The sequence below is a fragment of the Scardinius erythrophthalmus genome, assembly GCF_964197995.2.
Source record: "Scardinius erythrophthalmus genome assembly, chromosome: 19".
Lineage (NCBI taxonomy): Eukaryota > Metazoa > Chordata > Actinopteri > Cypriniformes > Leuciscidae > Scardinius > Scardinius erythrophthalmus.
Genome location: NC_138239.1, coordinates 4,996,562 through 5,020,538, shown reverse-complemented (window position 1 = coordinate 5,020,538; position 23,977 = coordinate 4,996,562). Strand labels below are relative to the sequence as shown.

General features: G+C 37.1%; 1 protein-coding gene across 1 annotated transcript in view; it reads left to right on the top strand.

Moving 5' to 3' along the window:
• The window catches only part of alk (ALK receptor tyrosine kinase), a gene marked incomplete at both ends in the record, with an annotated part of 458,249 nt that overhangs the window by 398,169 nt on the left and 36,103 nt on the right, over positions 1-23,977 (top strand). Inside the window, 4 exons of the mRNA XM_081393742.1 lie at positions 4,515-4,649; positions 4,887-4,987; positions 9,130-9,296; positions 11,081-11,175. Coding sequence (XP_081249868.1) covers positions 4,515-4,649; positions 4,887-4,987; positions 9,130-9,296; positions 11,081-11,175 — 498 coding nt within the window. The remainder of the gene's footprint in view (positions 1-4,514; positions 4,650-4,886; positions 4,988-9,129; positions 9,297-11,080; positions 11,176-23,977) is intronic.

Here is a 23,977-nt window from a genome sequence, read left to right as displayed (position 1 = left end):
TTCAGCACATTTAATTTCCACAACAAGAATTTATTGTGTCTTTAATAAGCTTTGTTGCTAAGATGAAAGCGACTTCTGAAGACCAGATGAAGAGATCTGCACAGGACACTGCAGTTGTCCTCAACTTTTAAAGTGATCTCACAAAGTATATCAATAAGATCAGGGTCATATCTCAACCTAAAATCAAAATAATAACAATAGCTGCATATATCATTTTTCTTAATAAGTGTTTTGTTTTGTTTTGTTTTGTTTTGTTGTCATTTCAGTAAGATTTAACATCTTAACATCCTTGTTCTTGTTTTAAGGTTTAATATTTTGCTTTTTTTTTAATTATTATTATTACAGAGCACCACGCATAACATGCTGGGGAAAAATGCATTAACCACTAAATGTGCATTACTGTAATGCACTTGATATTTATTTGTTTGTTTGTCGATCATTTATTTATGTATTTAAATACAACTCCTTGTTTATTTATTCCTCAATCAATCAAACAAATTGGAAGACCAAAAGATTTAAGATCAGTGCTGTGTCACAATTCACCTACTGACGTCATACATACGTCCTGAATTGTTTTCAAAATTAGAATTAGTGTCCCAATACTTAGTGTGTTTAAGTGAGTATTCCAAAGATGGTCTACTTTTCCCGGGTTGAATCCGAAGTGCAGATCCGTGCACACTATAACGGCTAATATTGCCCAAAACCCACTGCGCATTGGACGAGGATAGTAGTAAGGAATAGTAGGAAATTAAATCAAGTTGAATGTGGATGATTTTAACTGTGACAAGATGATTGACAGGGCAGTTAAACGGTGACGGGATGCACGTAACAAAGCTTTCTGTTAAAGACGCAATTATGATGAAGTAGTATGTCCCAAAACTTGCCTACTCTTCTAATACACGCTCAAAAATATGTACTTTTTCTTCACAAAAACAGTACATACTTTTAGAACATAGTATATGTAGGCGAATTGGCACGCAATTTAAAATTTCATCTTAAAAATCTCATCTTTCGATTATTTTTAATATAAAATATTAATATAGACGCACAAGGTCTTAAAAAAAAGAGGTTCGGACAAAGTTGTTTCAGGGAAAAGCATGAGTCTGTCAGTTTGTACATTATTTATTTTTCTCTTAAAACAAGGAAAAAAGATCATTCTGTTTTCTTTATTTAATTAACTTCTTTATTTATTAACGAGACATTTCCGATAATCACCCCGTGCCCATGAATGCATCCATCCTTTTAAACGCCTAACTCTGGATTGTAAGAACACCTGGAGCAAAGCTTGTAAGTTACATGCCATCAGGCAATTCATCCTCTGCAATGCAGTCGATCGCTGGAAGGCAACCGTGTTTCTTCCCCCCTGTTTCTTAATGAAGGTCAGACACATCCCTGCAGCCCTTCACAGGCTTGAATGAATCGTCTGTTGATGGAATGGCTTCTAATATGGCCTTCCTTCTAGGGCTGGGTACTGACACAAATTTCACAATTTTGATTAAATTTCGATTTACAAGCTTGCAATTCGATTCGATTTTGATTCCGATTCGATTCAGTATTGATATCAGGAACAATACATGGCAAATTTTCTCAAGGAAAACAAATCTCTTAACCAATGTTGTAAACTTTGGGAGTCAGTTGTAGCCTACTATAGCTTCATTTGCCTACTATAATATTGAAGGTAAAAATTAACTGATCTGTATACAAACACTTAAATTACACTTTTATTTATTTTTGTAATAATAAAGTTATATGAAATGTAAACATTTAAATGGTGTCTGTCATAAATAACTTGCCAGATTTATTCAAATATGCATTAAATATTGAAGAACATTAAAAAATTATAATGACTGCAATGTGGTGCATAAATTTAGCTAAATGCTCCTCTCTCCTCTTTTTCTGGCTGACTAACGAGTTTATGGTCGCTGCATATGGTTTTTCTGAGGTAAATGTGACGTCACATGACATTGTTTACAAGCTGTTTTACTGACGTCTTTCTACAGTTGACACTGATTGAGCGATTCCATATATGACATGATACGGATTTCGATAAGTTGTACTCTATCTTTTAACACACTTTCTGATGTAACACTTTCTGATTTCGCACTGTAACTGGTATTATTAAGGCGGAAGAGAAGATCTTCGCTGCTTCTTCTCTTGAGCTGCGCCAGAGCGATCTCACGCCACAGCGCCAAAACGGTATTTATGTTTTTGAAATTTGTAAGAAAATGGACGTAATTTGAAGTCTGAGACTTTGTTTCATATCAATAGTAGCCTAACAAAGCACAAAAATTATTACAATTTATTGGATGGGATGCGCATGACAATATTCCATTCATTCATCAACTGAAAACAGGATGACTAGCCTAATCAATTCTTGGGATTTAAGCAGGGCCGGCTCTAGCCCTTTGGTTGCCCTAGGCAAGATTGAGTTTTTTCAATCTTTTTTCAATCTTTTTTCAACCCCCCCCCCCTTTTAAGAAAATAAGAAAATTGATAATTGTCAAGCCTTTATTTGTTATAATTTTGATGATTATAGCTTACAGCTTATCAAAACCCCAAATTCAAAATCACAGAAAATTTGAATTGATATGAATTGATATGTCATAAGCTGTAAGCCATAATAATAGCAAACAAAGTCTTGAAATATCTCACTTTGCATGTAATGAGTATATATAATTAGTTTCACCTTATAAGTTGAATTACTGAAATAAATGAACTTTTGCACGATAATTTTTCGAGTTTCACCTGTAGTCACTCCAACACTTCAACAAGCAAAATATGACTTAAATGATACACTCTAATAAATTGCACATACAAAAATGCTACAAAGAATGTTCATTGATGAACAAACAAAAATGCTCTAATAGTCACTCCAACACTTCAACAAGCAAATTATGACTTGAAGAATCAACTGTAATAAATTGTTCATACACAAATTCTACAAAAAATGTTCAAGGATATTTACCAAATTGGATTAATTTAAGCAAATTATGACCATTAAACTGGTTTAACTAACGTTATACCCTCTACAAACAAATGTGCTATTATGGATCATGTACGTACCACTACAAAATTAAAAGATTTAAGTTATTTTAGTTCTATCTCAAATAATAAAAGATGAACAGTTGTTTCTGCCATTTCTATTCACCTTCAAAGTAACTATAGCTAGCAAACTATAGCTTAGTGACAGCAATGAAACGTCCAATATGATGTAGGCTACAATACTAAGTAAATTTATTTCATTGGTAACCTAATGGCTGAGATGAGAAGACTTACTCTATGCTGAGCTTTATTTTTTATCTTCTTCCTTTCTCCGTTTTGGTCCATGTGCACCAGAGGTTTAGACCGCTTCATTTTCGATCAACGCGCCAGCAGCTGAGCACTTCCCTAACGTAACGTAACCATAGACTGTAAAAGAACGTAACGCAACCCTCCTGCCCCTGCCCATCCAGAAATGGTCGACAAAAAATCATAAATTCAATCTAATAATCAGGTTGACAAGTAATTAAACGTGTGGTTGAGGGGGCGCCCTTTGATGATCATGTTTAATAAACATGTTTTATTTCGCGTTTCGTTCTAATTTTATGATTTTTATGGGAAGTAGATCTAAAGGGCGACACTAGTCAAGTCAAGTCAAGTCAAGTCAAGTCAAGTTTATTTATATAGCGCTTTTCACAACACAGGTTGTATCAAAGCAGCTTCACAGTAATAAATTAGAACAATACATCGATGTTTGTTTCTAGTGGAACGTCTACGTTTGGTAATGCTGATCAATAGTATCGTTGACTGATTAATTAAATTAAATATCCCCAAATATCCCCAACTGAGCAAGCCAAAGGCAACACTAGAGTGCGTCCGCGCCCCCAACACATTTGTCGCCCTAGGCAACCTAGTTCGCCTATAGCAATCGCCGGCCCTGGATTTAAAAATCGATATCGGTTCGTAAAAATGAGAATTGATTAAAATCGAGAAATCTATATTTTTTGCCCAGCCTACACTCTTTCTTCACCACTCTTTACCTCAAAACAATATCCTCATCTGCACTCAGAAACACTCTCCGCTGTCCTCTTATGCCTCTTCAGACATTTAAAAATGGTCAAAGACTATTTCTCATCAAAGCATCTAAGCTCTTACGCTGAGGGATAAGATTGTTAGCACATACAGTATTTATATTGGTTCCACTTTATTTAAATAGTAACTTTGCAACTACATATCAACTAACCCTCATTAGATTATTAGTAGACTGTTAGGGTTCGGGTAAGTAGAATAAGTAGCTGCCAAGTTACTTAGTAGAATATCTGTTGGGGAGCATCAAAATAAAGAGTTAGCAGATATTAAGCAGACAGTCTATTAATATTCTAATGACAGTTAGTTGACATGTAGTTGCAAAGTTACTTAGTAGAATGTCTAAAGTGGACTATCGAAATAAAGTGTAACCTTTATCTTTTTCTTTTCATTTTCTTAGGTCTCTTAGTATTCTCAAAATGTCTCGTTGTCTTCTCTCACTCAACCAGGTCAGTTCCTCAACGGCAGCTATTGCTCGTTCGGGAGAGAGGATTGCAGCTGGCAGCTGGTTCCAGGAAGGGGTCCGCAATGGAGGGCCCATCCGTCCATTCCCCAAGGCCTCAGAAGCAGCTGTCCATCACCAGGTGCTCTGTCTAAACAGCTTAAGTTGAAGTCTAATCAACAAGAAGACTTGCAAGCACAGGGTTGACTACAAACAGTGAAACATTTAAAACAAAGCGAAATAATTTAAGCAGACATGGTTAATAAATCATCTTTATTAAAGATTGACAATAAGCTTTTGACTGGTTATAGTCGGTCTTTCATCTTTCATTATTCCTCTGCGTGGTTTATTTCATGTCTTTCATCACTCTGTATGGCAGGGGCCTTGCTGGCCATCGACAGTCAGCCCAAAGGTCAGCGAGGATCAGCGCAGGTGCGAAGCCCGCTTTTCTTCTACCCCCTGCGGAACGCCCCGTGCATGGTAAGAATTGTTTCTGCATTCCACAAGTAACCATCATGCAGCGGTATCTCTGTGCAATGGGTCTCTGGATCTCTGAGGAAATGAAGTTCTGAACGGTTTCCATCGAGTCTTATTTGCAAATGCATTCTAGTCTATGCATGCATCGATCAGTGCTACACCTACGGAAGTGCTCTGAATACTGATTCGGGTTGTATAGAAGTTCGGATAACCCATCAGGAGGTAATGGCTACAGATAAAGGCCCGGGTACACTTCATTTTCCACGTTCTGCTCCACCTCACACAGTTGAATACTCAAGCCTTTCAAAGTACACTACTTTGGCCTTGAGGTCAAAAAGATTCGTGTTTTTAAGCTTGTTTGTACTCACAGCGTGTGCAAGGACACAAAAATTGGTCTGCACGCAGACAGTCTTACATGGTCCCTCCTGTTTGAAAGTGACGCCAGGCGGACTGTTGCGGAACGCAGATGGCCAAAATATAATTTGGGCTTAAATAAAAAGAGAGAGTATAGTATGTAATGAAAATAAAATACTACTCATGCTGTTTCTTCATATGCAGCGGTGTACTATAGGTGAAGTGGGAGAAAATATTCTATTTCAGTGCTTTTGCGTTAAAACAGGTGTTCCAAGCCCTCCAAGTACCCTCAAATACAGTACGCTGATATCCTTGTGTCCTGATATCCTGTTCCTAAAATATAAATGCAGCTATGCAGTAAATTGGCATGTATACTATGTGAGAAGAATATTAAATGTATAGTTCACCCTTAAATAAAAATTAAGTCATCATTTACCCACCCTGGTGTTGTTGTAATGGCGGATTCCCTTCTTCATAAAAGGACACAAAAGTATAACAGAATGATCCCATGCGACTCGTGTGGTATATTCAAAGTGATCTGGCAGTATACAATAAAATTTGGTGAAAAACTAACCAAGATGTAATGTATTATTTAAAAAAAAAAAAAACTCCTGGTCTTGTCTTGGCCTCAACACACACTGGTCTAAGTCTTGACTTGGTCTCGGTTTAGGTGGTCTTGACTACAACACTAATAATAGTTAAATTCATTATCATTATTATTTTCACAAATAATTCAGTTTCACATAGATGTCCTACATTGTAGTATTTTTGGCTTCGGGTTGCATGATGAGCCATAATACAATTATTCACAGCGTTGATTTGGTTTGAGCTGGTAAGTTTTCAATGTTCAAGGCTATAGATGACATTTTTAGGTTGCACAATACCTTTAATGCGTTGCTTTTGTAATCGCTATAGACAGAATGTAGCCCAGTGTCAGGAGGTTATTGTTGTACCCGCATTTCAATGTCATTTGAATGTAATTACATGGAAATTTGGCAACCAAATGTGAAATGTTAATGTCCGTTTTGAAAAATGGAAAAAAATGTCTGGCTCTCGCCTAGGTGCAAAGCTTTTGAAAGACTGTCTCCGTATTCAATTCAGAATTCATAGACCTTGACCCCATCAGTCTGTGGCACACAGACGAGCATGCTGGGAAAGGTGAATTACACAACTGCAAAAGACTTCCTGAAGAAAAAAACACTCAAACAGTGAGTTTCAGAGAGAACGGAGGGGTGCAGACTGACAGAGATGGAGAAGAGAGAGAAACAGTGGGATGCAAATTTGAAAGTAAGAAAAAGAGAGAAAATGTCAGGAAGAATATGGGGTGTAGATAAATAGGAATACAGGTGGAGAGGTAGGCGTTGGTTTGGGCTTTATGAGAAGTCTGACTGACAGCTTTAGATAGATGTGAGGTGAGTGCTTGCTTACTCTTGTATGAACAGAGCCCAGAGCGGTGTGGAGGCACAGCGGGCCATGACAGCATATTGGACTAAATCCAGACACGAACCAGGACTACAGATTACAACTGTGATCTCTCCCCCCTAGCCACTGTTCTTCTCAGTGTGTCAGTGTGACTTCTTTAATAGGAGAAGCCTTGCTCCTTTCAACAGCTGGCGTTTTCACAGGCCACTGTAAGTCTTCTGACATAAAGGTCCTTCATAATGGATGAACCTCTGAGCAGATGTGATATAAACATCACAATCTGCACTAGGTCACATGCAGTCTCACGGGACCAGACTTTTGACATCAGCATAAAGTCTGGTCCATTTTGCAGCTTAATCTGGCCAAGAACCGCCCACTCAGCACGTCTGATTGACATGGAAAAGTGTTGTGGGTTTCCCTGTTTAATGTGGACTTTCCATAGACGTAATGGTTTTTATACTTTACAAACTGTATATTTTACACAGTTCACAGAAAACTTTCTGCTATTTTAGCTAAAAAAAAAAAAAGAAAGAAAAAGATAATTCTGGATGATTTCTAAGCTTGTTTTCTCATGGAGACCAAAAAAGTTTCCCCACAAGGTCAACATTTACTGGTATTATTATACTTGTAGGGGCATTTGGTGTCCTGGCCTCATTCATTTACATTGTTAGTGCCTTAAAGTAACCGAGTCAAAATATATTTTTGTGGGAATCAATATTATGCCACTGTGCTGGGCTCGAATACAGAATATTACTTTAACAAATATGGCTTTGAAACCAAAATACTATACAGTTCTGGTCAAGGGTATTTAGTGCCCAATTGTCAAAATTTGACTAAGAATATGTTGCACCTCCTGATACATTTATTAATTTGCATGTGCTGTCTGCATTGTTTTTGCACCTGGTACATTAAATGAATCATGCAAATCTGAGTGCTAGGTTGTGAAGGATGCAGCAGACTTCCAATATCTGTTGTACTTTCTTCTTCACCACTGCATACAAGGCACTGCACGTCTGGACATGTGCCCATTTCAAAGGTCCTTCTTAATCAATTTATGAATTACTGCAAAAAATTCTTAGTAGCAAATATATACAAACATCAATGCAACGTTAATTGTACCACTCAAAAAGTGCCTGCCAAAACTTCTGATTAAATCCTTTGTGAATAAGGCTCTTACTGTAATATACCAAATTTACATATTGAAACTGCTGGTTTTCAGCCAGTTTTTTGCACTTTATGTGCCATATGCATCGAACAATGACTGTGAGTTGTCTGTTTGAGGCTGAGAATACATTATACGTAATATATATAAAATATATATATAAAAAAAAGACGTCACATGCATCATTATGCTTAAATCTTAGGTTACACTTTATTTCGATGGTCCACTTTAGACATTCTACTAACTATACAGTTGGTAGTCAACCAGAATGCCTATTACCGGTGCGGCAAAAATAAACCAGTCGCATTTCAAAGTTGTTCGCGAAATTACCGTCTTATGCTTACGCAAAGCCTCATTGATGTGACATTTTTCTATTGCAATGTTTTATGTTGAAATGTTTTCATTTTTTATCAATTTATCAATTATGCTAATCATAATAACCTATTGTAAGACTATTTTTTAATTGATGCTAAAACACAAATCCTGCCGCCTAACATCGGTTAACAAGTCCTCACAATGTTTTAATTTTACGATCATTTAGTTTAATTTATTTCACTGTTATGTTTCAGTTCATAAATCTACGCCTACTGACAAATTAAAATAACACAAAGTATAAGATACATAACCTTGACATGCATAGCTCACAATGTTAACATTTAGCCTACTTTGCTTAAATTTCACGTAATAATAGAAGCCTACATTTGTTTCAGTTCCAAATGTGTACTTTACCTACAGTATTAAGATTATGAATTTGTGTAACTACAATGTTTCACTTGAATGTATCTGCAACAGCTCTCAATGAGCCACGGAAGATTACACAATAGAAAGAATAAACTGACACTTTTCAAAGTCTGTTATTGTAGCGCCTCTTAGTGGTAAAAGGCAGCAAATACACATCCCCAATTTTACCGTCGCGGGAACGGTAAGCAGCTGCAAGTAACTTTGCAACTACATGTCAACTAACTCATATTAGGCTATTTGTAGACTGTTAGTAGACTGCTAGGTTTGGGTTAGGTATTAGGGTTTGGGTAAGTAGAAAAACTTGACATGTAGATGCAAAGTTTCTTATAGTCAGCATCAAAATAAAGTGTTAGCAGATATAAAGCAAACAGTCTACTAATACTCTATGTCTATGAGAATTAGGTGACATGTAGTTGCAAATGTCTTAACTGGATCAAAATAAAGTGTTTTCTGATCTTTTCTACAGGTCAAGTTCTGGGTGTGTGGATCTTCAAATGGAGTGCTATCTCTCTGGATTATAGAGAACAGCACAGGACCCGAGGGCCAACGGAGTCTCTGGAACTCAACAAGCGAAGCTAATATGGGGAAAAGGTGGAAACTCATTACCCTACCACTCTTCGGTTTGGTGGATCTGTAAGTCTATATTTACAACCATCAAATCTATGCTGAATATCCTCCATGGTCTGAGTGTGCACATTATTTGTAACTTAACAATGGCATAATCAGGTAAACAATGACTGGAATGCTTCTGCTTAAGGAGAATTCATGCAAAATGAAGTTTCGGATGCATTTCAGTTTTCACTTACCTTTGAGCAAGCTGTAGACATTTTACCTTTGGTTTCGCACTTGTATATCCTAATGAATCCCACTGGTGCCGCATCCCTGCCTATGGGCCCGGCACAGCACCGCACATCCCGTGCTCACCTTATCACTCTCTCCAGAAGAAAAAAACTGACAGAGGGAAAAAAAAAATCAATGAAGAGGTTCACCATTCATCCACACTTGCACTCCAATTAGCAACTGCTCTTGACTTGTAAGAGTAAGGAGGGCCGAGGAAAATAGGAGGATGTTACATCTCTACATGTTTGATTGGAATCTTATCTAACACTCTCAAAACCACCACAATTCCCCACGCCCCAACCTCCACTCTTGTTATCCAGGGTCTCGCTAATTCCAGTCCACAGGGGGTGATTAAAATTTCATTCCTGGCCTCCTTCCCCTTTTCTTGTTGTAGTTAAATTTTTTTAGATTTATCTACCACTTCACAGCATAGCTGCAAAGCTTAATGCCCTATGACCCAAAGAGCCAATTCTTACACATTTATTATCATGGGAGATATTAGGGCAGGGGATAGCACTCCTCTCAGGGATTTATTCAAAATCTGATGGGTTCTACTGTAGCCATAAATATACATTTGTGGTGGTTTGGAGATATACCTTAGCTAAAGAATGACACCTACATTTGTCCTCTTTGGAACACACAAGTAGAGGTTTAACAAAATGCCCATTGTGCTGTTTTCCAAATATGAGAACCAATAACATGTGACGTTAAACCTGCAGTGTGGTAAACCAGCATAAATAAAATTGTCAGTGCATATTCCAGTCTTCACATAAAGCTATTGTATGGCTTCAGAAGACTAGGGATAAGTCAGAGGGCCAGATTTACTAAACAGGGTAAATTAGCGAGAGAGCGCAATCCCCCCCAAAAAAACGCAGATGGGAGTGGAAACTTCTATTGCGTGATCTACTTAAAGAGCCACATTAAAGAACACAGATGCAGCCGAATCATTAACCGAATGACCAACGCAAATTAGCGTCTGGTTTAAGGACGTGCTTTTTGGGGGCATTAAATAATGGCACAAAACCAGTAAATTGACTAGCGCAAACCTTAGTTAATCACCTTGCATGATTCATTTAAATACTCTCCTCCCATAAATTTTGCATCTGAAAGGGAAACTTCTACAAATGCATATGCAATAAGCTCAGCCGCAAAAATAACCCTTTTCAGCGTTAAATGTTCACTGTGTATCTTGAGTAAACCCTGACAGTAGTTTTTTTTTATGCCAAAAGAGGCTTTGCGCTGGTGGAAGCTGTTAGTAAATCTGGCCCATAGTGACAAATTTAACAGAATTTATTTGTGCTCTTTTTGGAGCTTGAAAGCCTCAGTACCCATTCATTATTAGAAGTATGGAAAAGAGCAGCCTGGACGTTCTGCTAAACATCTTATTTTTTGTTGGACTGACCAAATAATCTGGTTTGGAATGACATTATGAGCATGTTGACAGACATTTAATTTCTAGTGTTTATTGTTCCAAAGGGACTCTAGTTAATAGCTATCCAATTTCTGCTGTGTGTCTCGGCTTAAAAGATGTTTTCACTCTCTTTAATTTATCCCCCTTTTTCTCTGTCACACTTTAGGTTCTACCTGCAGTTCAGTGCTGATATTTCCTCTAGTACAGGAATTGCATTTGCTGTGGACAACTTCACTCTGAGCATGGAGTGCTTCCTTGAAAGTGAGTGTTGCATCTTCACTATTTTCACTATCAGCCATTTTCCATCCTGAGATGATAGAAGTAGCCATTTTAAAAATAATTAATTAATATAACCATAAACCATCCAATAATAGGTTTTTTAGTGTCCAGTTCCACCCCCTCCATTCAAGCTCAAATGCAGTTTTCAGGGAACTGACTTCGCCTAAAGAGAATGCTCTGAAACGGCTCTTGATCAGCATTAGTTATTTTTTTATTTTATTACAGTGCTTAGGGTGCCTGAAATTGATCCACTGTGGGTGTATCATGAGTATTTATTGACTGGTTGACTTTTTCTGGTTGACATCAAGGGTACTTCAGCTGGTGAATTGACAGAACTGATTCGGTGTGAGCTGTTAGCTTTTATAAATGTAAATCTAAAATGATGCTTTCATGCTTGCCATTACAACCTGAAAATATTTGTAGATGTTTATACCAGCTACCTAGAGATTATCTGTAATGTCCAAAAAACATGGTGCTCCTTTGTAAAAATAAACGTCATGACCAAAATGGCCTCTTGAATTTACTTGAATTGTGAGGATCAAAGTGCCAGGCATCAAGAGGGAATTTTTCATGCACATAGTATTTCTGTATGTTCAGGTTAAGCTGTCTACTTATCTGTTTATTACTGATTCTTGATGCAAGTAAACATTACTGAAAGCTACAAAAAACTGGAATTATAGATGTAAAAGTTTTAGCAAAACAAACAATTGAAAAGCCCTTTCCACTAGTATTGTCATGATGCTGGAATTTCTCATTTTTATACGATACCTTAAAAAATGTCGATATTCGATACCATAGGGACAACTGCCTTATAGAGTTTTTATTATTTCATAATGTTTTGATAATTTTGTTGCAAATTTGTAGAAATTGAGCTTACACTTACACTTGCTTACACGACACAAGGAGGCTGTATTTGACAGTTTGAACTAAAGTCAATCGCCAGTAATAAAATAAGAACAAACAAACCAATTGCAAATGGTAGCACACATAAATACAATAAAATAAAGAGACAAATTAAATAAGCATGGCTTAAAGTTTTTCAGGTGGGTCTAACAGTAGTATTTAGGTAAGACATACAACAGAAATGAAATGGCAAAACCAGCAGTGCAAGTTTGAGAGGTGGCGCCCTGCCAAATCTCGCGAGAATCCCGACTTGCTTTACGGCACGACGTCACATACATCAACAACATATGAAGCAGCCTCTATGGAAGACACTAGCACGCATTTCAGACGTGAATCATGGCAGAGTCGACGAAGAAAACGAAGGAAGCGCGGTCGGAAGAGTGCAGAGACGGCTCTGCGTGAGTGGTATTTACGACAGTAACGTTAAATACAATTACTCCACAGTGACTCTAGGGGTCGCTGTTTGAGAAAAACTGAAACTGCATAGTGTGTCTTTAAGAGCTTATGAACGGATCCAATATACATTTACATGTGATTTCCTTCGTCTGTTCCAAAACTTACTGTGTTCACCTAAATACTTGCCAAGGCGGGCATTTTTTGTGTGTATTGACCGTTAAAGCGCAATGACCCTCGGAAAAGAGCTCAATTTGATACTCGTGAGCTGTTTGAGAGGCAGCTTTATGAGAGCGTCACTTATATAGATCGCTTTTGGTGTGAGCGCGAAACCTGCAGGAATGAGTAAAATAATGTGCAATACCAGCAACCCCGCTCCTAAATTCAGGACCTAACATCCAACACTATTCAACTGCAGTGAATAAGAAGAGAGAGCGAGAACGTGCCCCGCTGGTATCGGTATCGATACGAACCCTTCTTCTTTAGCAACTTCTTCTCGCACTGTTGCGAAACTTTGGATCTTCAAATGAAGATGAATTCATTGTGTGATGTAACAAAGATTGACAACACAAAGCCATGGATGTACTGTAGATCAGGCCTGACATTTCATACAAATCTGCTGAAGCTGGAATCAACTCTTCACACAGCGACTCTGACACACGTTAACCAAGATGCCGGTCACTGATGACTCAAGAATGACAAGGCCTTTTAGCCAGTACTAAGAAGACAAGAAAAGCTTCCACTCGAGTTCCACATTTTGATTGTGCTGGAAATTGTGAGCCGTCTGAGGGGGCTCTTAAGACGGATTTGAAGGAGATCAGCGCAGGATATTGCACAGCTGGGAAAAGAACAGGAATGGGAATCATTAATGCAAACCTCTTGGATTAAACAGGATAAGATCTTTTATTTGTTGGCCTTATGGTGTCTCGCTTTTTTCTCCAAACGAGCCAATGTATTTACTTCAGCTTTTGGCATTTGGAATCAACTTGGCACTGACTTTATCATACATTTGCCCTTCTAGACCCTGGCAACAGTGCTAGAACAAGTGTGTTACTTCCCAGAAGGAGTGGCTAAGGCTTTACAGTTGTTTGTTGTGCTGTTTAAAACATATTCATTTATAATTCCAGTTTGTTGTAGCTTTCAGTAATGTTTACTTGCATTAAGGAGCAGTAATACACAACAAAGCAGACAGCTTAACCTGAACATACATAAATAATATGTGCAAGACAAATTCGCTCTTGATGCCTGGCACTTTGATCCTCACAGTGAGATGATTTGAAAGCATCATTAGACACGATGAGATGGATATCTTTGTAAGATCTGAGTCTTAATCCCTCTCCGTTGGCGTGAGAGAGGGCCACTGATGTTGAATAGCTCATTTGGTCCATGAAATATTTGCCCAGCAATTTGTATCTGATGCCATTTTCTGCTACACATCGATTCGACACGGCTGCACTGCGGCTGCCATTTATTCCATCCTTTCTGCCATTTCCCTTTCCGATGACACTTGGGAATGTGTGGAGTTATATATTATGCCATCGTTTCCAGGCTAAATTAAATATTATAGCTATACATCATCACACTGTGGTTTGCGGTACCCATCCAGCAGTGTTTCCAAGGGTAAGCAGTGTGCATCACTGGCACGACTGATTTGTTTAAAATGTAATTGTTTAAATTTTGTATGATCCACATAACATGCTTGTCAGTTCCCGTAGGAAAGATAAATCACAAAAGATCAGTTGTTTTTTTCCTAGACAGCAATGAGATAGAATGGATGAATTTGAGATTTTTCTTCAGAGAAAAACCTTGTATTAATCTGACATCTGTCTCCTCCAGAATTTCAGAATAAATCTAATCTCAGTGCCATAAATTGCGCTCAGGTTGGCAAAGATACCAAATATTAGCAATAAACGAGATTTTGGTAACACTTTACTGTAAGGTCGTGTGTTAACATTAGTTATTGCAGTAGTTAACATTGAATAAGTGTAACACATTACAAATAACATGATGCTTATTGTAGTTCTAGACTTAATGTTAGCATTTACTCATCTCACTTGCACAAAACAATATTCAGTATGCCTCAAAAGGAATAAATAAATACAGTGCAATGCAATATACTTTATGTATTTAATCTCACTTTATTTACCTAAATATTTGCTGCTGACTTTCAATGATCCAATTCAACCATATAATAAGCAAAAATGACTTCAGATAAACATCTTTTTTATTTTTATTTTTTTTATTGCTGAAGTAAGAGTTTTGAACTTTCTTCTCCTTATTCTTCTGCGATTCAGAATGGCAGCACAGCTGAAAGGTTTGTTTAAGCGGCGCCCTCCACTGTTCAGGCGTGAATTTGCATTTTCTTCAGCCTGAGGTTTATTCATTTCACTTTTGGTTAAGAAGGACCTTTAAATTTGCCCAAAGAAATATAACTTTTTTGTAAAAAAAAAAAAAAAAAAAAAAAAAGGTCAGCCCAGGTTAGAGAAAGTAACCTAAAAGTAATGTAATCCATTACTTTCCATAAAAAGTAACTAAGTAATGCAATTAGTTACTTTAGTTAGCTACTTTTAAAAGTAACTTTCCCCAACATTGCAAATAACAATAGTTTCAAAAGCTTTTAACATTTCAAGTTGTATATATTCGCATCAATGTATTATACATGAACATGAAATTAACCAACGCAATCTCACAACCAATTCGTACGAGTGAGTTATAGGTGGCTAATTCATACGAATTTGTACGACCTCATTCGTACGAATTTGTGTGATTTGTCTAAATCCCAGTGATGGGCAGGTTTAGGGGCGAGGTCAGGGGTAGGTCTTTCGTACGAATTCATATGAATTGGGCAACTCGTAAAATATGTACGATTTAGCAAACTGTGGTCGTATGAATTTGTACGAATTAGCTACCTTTTTTTTTTTATCCCTGATTCCTAATGCATTAAGTAATGTTAACATTACTTCTCTTAATGTTATCTCTTATCAAGATTTGAATATAAACACCTACATTTCTCATCAAATTCTTCCAAATTATTTGGGCTATGATATCCACATTAATTTTATAGCTTTAACTCTTACTATATGTCAACACATAATACTGTTAATGAAAAATATTAAAATAACTAAACAAACAAACAAACAAACTGGGAAAAAATAAAACAGAATCATTTTCAATGATTTTAATGATTAATGATGAAAAGTCTTTGATGGAAGATTTGTTTTTAAATGTGAATTCCAGTTACTCCTTTAGTAGCCATAAATTGCTAAAACTAAGTTCAGACTGAATAAACTGAAACTAGACATCTAAATGTAAACTAACAAAAACCAAATATAATATATGGAGTTTAAAATTACAGCTAAACATCAAAAGATTTTTCTAAGGAGAAAAAATGGTAATGCTTAAATCAAATACATTAAACAAATCATTAACATGTTAATTCATTCAAGTTCAGTAACAGCTGCACATATTCTCAAAGCCTGAGCTTTGAAACTAAAATCTGTAGGGCAGTGGCCTGGAGGCCTAGAGGACTGGAGCTAAAAAGCACTGGTTTAGTGTTTAAAGCTCAGAGCTGGTAACCAGAAAGCTGCTTTTATCCCCACAAATCACAAGCTATGATCCATCAACATTGTTTCATGGTGCAAGGCTCTCAACCCTTGGGTGGTCCAATTGGACTGCCACTAATGAGCTTGTGATGTCATTCTATAAAGTGCATGAACAAATGTATGCAATGTCATGTGGCGATAAATAAAGTTTCGACAATTTGTCTAAAGTAACACACATATATTTCTTTTACCACCAAAACACTATTGTATTGCGTTTAATTAACTTAACCTGTATAATTTTCCACTATACTTAATTATCAATCGTTAAACTAATGTAAAGGGTTTAATTTCGCGATTCAAAAAACAACAACAACAACAACAACAAAAAACGGATGTGACGATTTCCAATGTATTGGGTGAAGACGGCGTGCAAGAAGTTGGCAAGATGCATGGCGTCAGAGAAAATATAAAGTTAATCTAAAGGCAAAGTCTTTCATTTCTGTTAGTATTTTGGAAAGTCTGTTCTGGAATGCTTTTATTATATTGCACATTTTATTGCCCTGAAAAAAATAAAATATTTTGGCTGCTTGTTCAAATTGCTTCATTAAAATGAGCTTAAACAATTGCTATACATTTTGTCCAAACTTAATTTGTGTTCAATCTGCTTAAATATGTAAAATTTAAGTTTACTTTGTTGGATTACAATGATTTGTGTTGCATTAACTGAAACTGGGCAGTGCTTGTTAGTTTCCAGCACAACACAAGGAGTTTACATAGATTACAAAAAATTCCATTAATGTTAATAAAAAATAATTTGCTTGTGTGGAACCACTGTCCATAATTGAATTAAGTTAGTTAAAAGAGTCATTTTTTTGAGCGTGTGTTTCCTGTCTGAGCAGTAACTTCGTCTCACTGGTCTCCAAATGAAACAGATGGCACCGGATTCACTTTGTGGGTGTTTACCTCTATTTCCCAGCTTTGGCATGGTGGCAGACTCACTTATCCCGTTTTTATTAGTTTTCTCTTCGGAACAGGGAGTCATATCAATAAGAAAATTTGCATGCCTACCCGGAGTGGCATGAACTGTGATGGAACAGTAAAATAAAAAATAAAACAAAGTCTGTCAGGAAAGTCATACTAGGTTTTTAAGGATTCATTCTACGGCACTACCTGTGGTGCCCAAAACTCGTAAAAATCACCCAGCGCTGCTTTTATGACAACGCCAGCTGCTCGGCGATGGTTCGGCGTTTCCCTAATGAGTGCTTTCTCGACAACATGAGTGTTTCTCACAGGGACTATGGGTGCCAGATATGCTATTTAAGTGGAGATATTGGAATTCTGAAATGTAGACAAAGGGAGAGAAAGAATGGTTTAGGTAGCTTTTAAATTCATCATAGATTTGTCCCAGTCTTAAACATCAGATTGACTTTTTATTTAATAAACCTCACTTGGCTTTAGGGCAACTTACTTTCTGTCAAGAGTCCAAGCTTATATTTTGAACTCAATCAACCATTACTGAAAAAAAAAAAAATCAAGCCTCAAGCTGAAATATTATGAATGTATCTGGCAGCTGGAGTCAGATATTATGTGGTCTAGTGAGAATTGCTCTGAATTCCGACTGAAAACCTAGTTCAAGCAAATGTAAATGTGTTTGGAGTGCTGCATGCTGCTTGTGTGTTCTAGTTCATTTCATTTATTTCCATCCCATGTTTAGCGGTGCTAAAAAGTACTTGAACCTCAATTCAAAAAACTGCATTAGACATCAAGCCAAATTGCATTTTAATACATTGTATTATATAGCAAATATCATATATTAAATTAATATTATTGTTAATATTATAATATTGTATTATTATTATTTATGTACCTTATTTGTTATGTAAGACCGTAAGAATGTAAGAATTCATTGACATTTCCATGCCACTTTTTATTTGATGTTTTGTCATACAATACAATGAAATCAATTTTAAAGCGTGGCTTAAGGTTTTAAATACTTTTAGAGCCAGAGCAGCTTACACGTATGCAGGTGCAATTTCTATGTATTCTTGCATACAATTGTGTCAAGAGAATTTTGCAAGTTTGCACGTCTGATTTATCGTTCTTCCTGCAGCACTGCAATAAGTGCTGCTATCTAAACTACAAAGCACACATTTAAAAGTTCTCGTCTGACATCCCCCTCAAGCGAAACTGACAGTGGGCAGAAAACCCCTCTGACATCTAGCTTAATCTGGATTCATTTAGGGCCCTGGGAATATATGATATTGGAATACTAACACATGCCGTGCCCTAACACATCCTTAAAAAATTGAGCCTTGGTACTGATGTGAGGAACACAAGTTTAAGTGTGACTTTCACAATCTCATTACCCTCCATTGCACCCATTATTTCCTGTTCTTTCTCTACTGTCACTAAAAATAAAAGTGACATCAATAACACACTATCTCAGATGGGCAAAAAGAAATGCTTCTGATCATTAAAATGAAGAGACCAACCTGATCTCACGGGAAAACGTACAAATTCTACGGGGTGGCTAATTCGTACGAATTCATACGACCTCACTTGTATTTGCAAAATCGTACATATTTTACAAATTGCCCAATTCTTATGAATTCATACGAATGACCTACCCCTGACCCCACCCCTAAACCTACCCATCACGTGGGTTTAGACTAATCGTACAAATTCATACGAGTGAGGTTGTACGAATTTGTACGAATTAGCCAACTTTTTATCATTCGTACGAATTCGTACGAATTGGTCGTGAGATAGTGTTGGAAGAGACGGCAGTGTTAGGTCTTAAAGAGGTAGTTCACCCAAATAAACACAAATTAAGATGACTTTTTAATGGAACCTGCGAGGTTCCTGTTCTACCTTTGAATGTCCAGATAACCAACATTTAGAATATCCAAAAACGATCACACACAGCTTTTATATTGACCATATGTGATGTTATCTATAAAAGCCCAAATCTGTTCATCATATACAGTGATCATATCTCTTCACAAGACTTGGATTCAAGTTTTGGTTCCCTAGACTTTCAATGGAGGGACAGAAACCTCTCAGGTTTCATGAAAAATATCTTAATTTGTTTTTTGAAGAATAGCCTATAGTCTCATGGGTTTTGAATGGCATTATGGTGTTTAACGGATTACAGAATTTAAATTGTTTGGGTGAACTATGCTGTTAAATGTTCATTCTAGGCTTTAGGATTTGGATTATCATAGACACCATTCAAGCATCTCAACTGTCCAATTGGATATTGGAGACATATTGAAGTATTTGAAGAGCGATGACTAAACTGTTTTCTGATTGTCCTGGCAGATTTGGAAAACTGCTGAGTGACATTTCTCCCTGGAGCAAAGGATTACATTCTTCCAAGGTTCAAGAAATCTCATCTTTGACCACCCGCCAAAAATTGTCTACCGCAGTGTGTAATGCTGCAGTCAAACTACCTGTAACTTATCCACAGTGGAAGTAAAAAATATATGAATAATCAGAGCCATGGCCTTGCGGTTACAACTCATGCATGTTATGGGTAATGCATTACAAGTAGCATATTATGTATTTTTTTGGAAGCAAAATATAGAATGTCACTTTTTAAATTGATGCTATATGCTTCAGTTCAAATCAAATAAGTAACATGCATTAGTTTTCTATTTATCTTGTTTATTCATTGACAAATCCAATTGGAAAACCTCACATTGCATGCTAGACTGCAAATGAGCACCACATAACAACATAATGCCATCATAATCAACAAAAAAAAAAATCAATGAACTACACTACCATGGTGCAATGTCTAAAGGACCTGTCAAGTAGCACTGCCATATCGACGAGTGCATTATAAGTTGTATATTGGGCAGTGTTTTATGATCTTGTGAATGAATGTGTATGAATGTGTTTGTCAGGAGCTAAATAGATATGCAACCTTTTAAAAGTGAAATGATACAGTGATCAAATGCTGTGTGCTCTCAGGTCCAAACCTGGAAGAGCTATTTAAATATGCAACTTTAAATTGTTAATACTCTGAAAGTTGATGTAAGTAATGTAAGATTTTTTTTTCTTGATATAATATACATAATTATCACTCAGTGACTTAACCATAGCTGTCTTTGAATAACTTGTCTTTCAAACACATTCAAATTTACAAATGCATGTTTATACCTACTCTACATGTAATGTAGCCTGGGTTTCCCCATACTGCCTTGCGCGCAGCGCGATTTTATTCACACTGCTAGGCAGTCTGGACACCATGGACCAAATTTTCCCCTGAAAAAGGGAACCAATCACAGAACGGGGAGGGAGCAGCAAGACAATGACGACACCGAAGCAGTTTGTTTATATCTATGGATCCAACATGGCATCAGACTCGACGTTACCTTCTACCCTCATGTTTATCTTGCACAAACGGTAATATTCGCTAAACGCCATCGTGTACAAATAAATCTTTGACCCATCGTCTTTTTCCTCATCGAATTTCTGTCACTCTACATACGTCATCTGGTATAATTGAAGCGATTGGCTATGAGCTACATACAGGCGCATTTGATAGACATTCGTAGCGCCCAATAAACGGCTCTGGGCATTCGTAAACCACGCCTCAAATACAAGAAAATGAACACGTGGTTCCCAGACCAAGTCTCAAATGAGACTTGGTCTGACGTTAGCCAGGCTACATGTAATGCAGAGATTCCCCACATTTTGTCGGCTGAACCTCTTTGATCTAATGTATTTACTTGAAGTACCCTTTGAGTTTTTAAGTTATTATTTGGTCAATAATAGGTCAATAATAATAGTAAATAAAATTAAGTTCACAGTTCTCTGATGTCAGCTAATGGTCACGTGACATGCAGGTGAACAAATAAAATTTGATATTTTTTTAATAGGTGCTTTATTTTGATTGTTTTTATTTTAAATTATTTATTTTAATTTTACATTTTTAGGATTTAATTACTAAATAGCATTTCATTAAACTCACAAATCCCTGTAGTTCCATCACAAATTCCAGTCTGGGAAAACCTGACATAATTTATTGTTTAATGCACTTCATGTTGTTGATAACAAAGTCAAGAAAGCCACATATTTTCTTTCTTTTTGTGTTTTTATTAGCCTAGAAATCTAGACGCACCCTAGTGGCAGCAAAATGTATTTTGCAGCCAGGGTAGTCTAGCAACTCTCCATTGACTTTCGAGCTGCAAAAACCTAAATTGGGTCAGGCCAATCACATCGTGTATGGAGTAGGCGGGGCGGGCTTAACATAATGACGACAGAGTTGCGACGGTTCCCTGCTACTTGAAAACAAAGAATGGCGGCTGCTGGCGAACAGTCTTTCGAATCGGCTTTGGCCGCGACTCTGGAGGACTTGGAGTTAAGTTTTTCTTTGAGAAAAGAGCAAAGAACGGCACTTAAGTCATTCTTAAAAAAGGAAGATGTGTTCGTAGTTTTGCCGGCCAGATTCAAAAGTTAAATCTACCAACTAACGTTAGCTCCACTGTTGGGAAAACGCTCTGGTTGGTTGAAGCGCTGTCCTATTGCGTGCAGAGGGATTTTGAAAGACAGCCGTTTATCTCGCCCCTCGGTTTTAGCCGTGTCTATGGTGAGTTGCCAGACCTAACATCTTGATGTAGGTCTGGCTTGCCAGGCTATGTTTTTATATCAATATGGTACAAGATTATTCTATTCAAATCAATGTGATAAACAAGTTAGGTCAAAAGTAATCTAAAAGTAATCAAAAAGTAGTTTGATTATATTACCTTCAATGTGTAATGTAATGGATTACACGACTAACTGTAACTACATTTTTTGTCACTTAATTTGGAATCAGTAACCAACCACAATTTGTAAGTAATCTACCCGGCACTGCTCTAGAGTAACTACTACAGAATTGTTTGATTTAGACTTTGTTTGTTGTAAAAGACAAAACTTTTCTTTCCTTTTTGCATGAGACACAAGACAGGGTGTCTCAGAGCTATGATTTTAACGGATCAACTTCCCTCTTGATTCCTGAAATGGGAGGAGAGATAATAGCCCTGCGACAGGGTGCATCATGGGAAGGAGCCTTTAACGAGGACTCCATATTGTGATGAATGATGCCAGCTCCAGTCAGAGCGGTGTGGGGGTTTCGTGGGAGTAGATGAGTATTTTTAAAGCAAAGATTAAGAGATGAGATGAGAGGTAGCATTTATCACAGAGTCCCAGGATTGTCTGAGAAGCTACTGTATGTTTGGGGTAAAGGGGTGATTTGTCTTCACAGGGAGTTGATAATAGAAACAATGCAAATGCTCATGTGGCTTGTCATAGTAATTAAAGTGTTAAACTCAAATTAAAATGGGGTGGGGAGGGGGTGGGGGGGTTTGGGGGGGGAAGTAGTGTAAGTTAGTTACACTACTTCTTAGTGCGGATTAGAACCCAGAACTTCTGACATGCTTGGCAAAAACTGCGGTCTTAACGATGCCGATGATGCTAGCGAAGGGCGTGGTGCATGAGCTCGTGCCAGGGGCGTGGGTAGCGATGCTAGCGAAGGGCGTGGTGAGCTCGTGCCAGGGGCGTGGGTACTGAGCTGATGACAGAGCCTGCTTACGTCAACCGGGGAATCAACTTACAATAGGAAAATTCAACTGCAGTAGCCACCGTTCACCATTTATTGTAGAATTAAAACACTTAGTTTATACCAAAATGTCAAAACATTTACTCAGATCAATGAAGAGCACTAATAAAGCCCCAGTCTTAGAGATCATTAACTAGAAAAAGTTGTTTTAGGGTTTAGTTACCCTTTAAGAAACATGAACTAAACTCTTGACACCATTGGTGGCAGCTGTCTACTTTTGTGGAGCTTAGTCTGTGTTTAACATCCAATAATAAGTACAAGTATAACATGCTTCATGACTAATACAGTCTGAAGACAAACGCTTGAATATTTGTTTCTGCCAGCTACTTTTTTTCCCCACTGAGGTTTTGAAGAATTCATTGAAAATGACCCCAACCCGTGATGTAAACCTTCATTCATTTTCAGTTTTGTGTCCTTATTACAGTGTAATTATACATTTAAGTACTGCGTAATATTAATAAACAGCATCTTACTATAGGGTTAGTCGCATGTAATTAATTCACTGTTTTTACTTTAGCAAGCACACGTACCACGTTTAACAAGGACACTGTAAAATAAAGTGTGACCAATGATTCAATTATTGGAGTCAATTAATTACAGTTGACACATGTTTATTTCAAGACATTTTTTTTTTCGAGTTTTCATCACTAAAGCTACCTCCATGTGCCACAAATAAAATATCTTCCATAAAAACCGGCCGAGTCAAAGTGGTTTGCAATTGTGACGTGGTCAGCAATCCTGGAACTACTTCATAGCTGAGCAATCAACACATCAACCAATCAGAATCAAGAACTGAAGAACGCAATTGGTATAAAATGATATAGATAATACATGTTTTACCCTGACTGCTGACACTATCCTGCATGTTTGAGCATCAAGCGGGCCTGTCCATAAAATATTACCCCATGAAAATCGCATGAGGAGGTGATGGAAATGTCAAATCCAGTTAAAGAGAGACAGGAAGCAAAAAAAAAAAAAAAAAAAAAAAAAAAAAATCCTCATGAAATGCAAATGCATCTGGCTAAATGTTGCATGCACCAAGAAACAGGTCTTATTAAGCTTTCTGTAAAAAATGTTAGATAGCCATAAATTCTTGGTGGCTTTAAAATATAGCCTATATTAGCAGTTAGCACTAGAAAGGTTATGGGTCATTTGCATATACTTTTTATTATCCATTGTTTACATGTGCATTTATAAGTAGTGGCCTGGTGACATGGAATTGTTCCTGTTGAGTAATTAATATCAAGATTTTAAGGTCTAGTGCTCACCCTTTTGATACTTCTACATCATCAGCAGGCATCCTTATTAGCATATCATTAACATTTCTCGAAATGTGAAA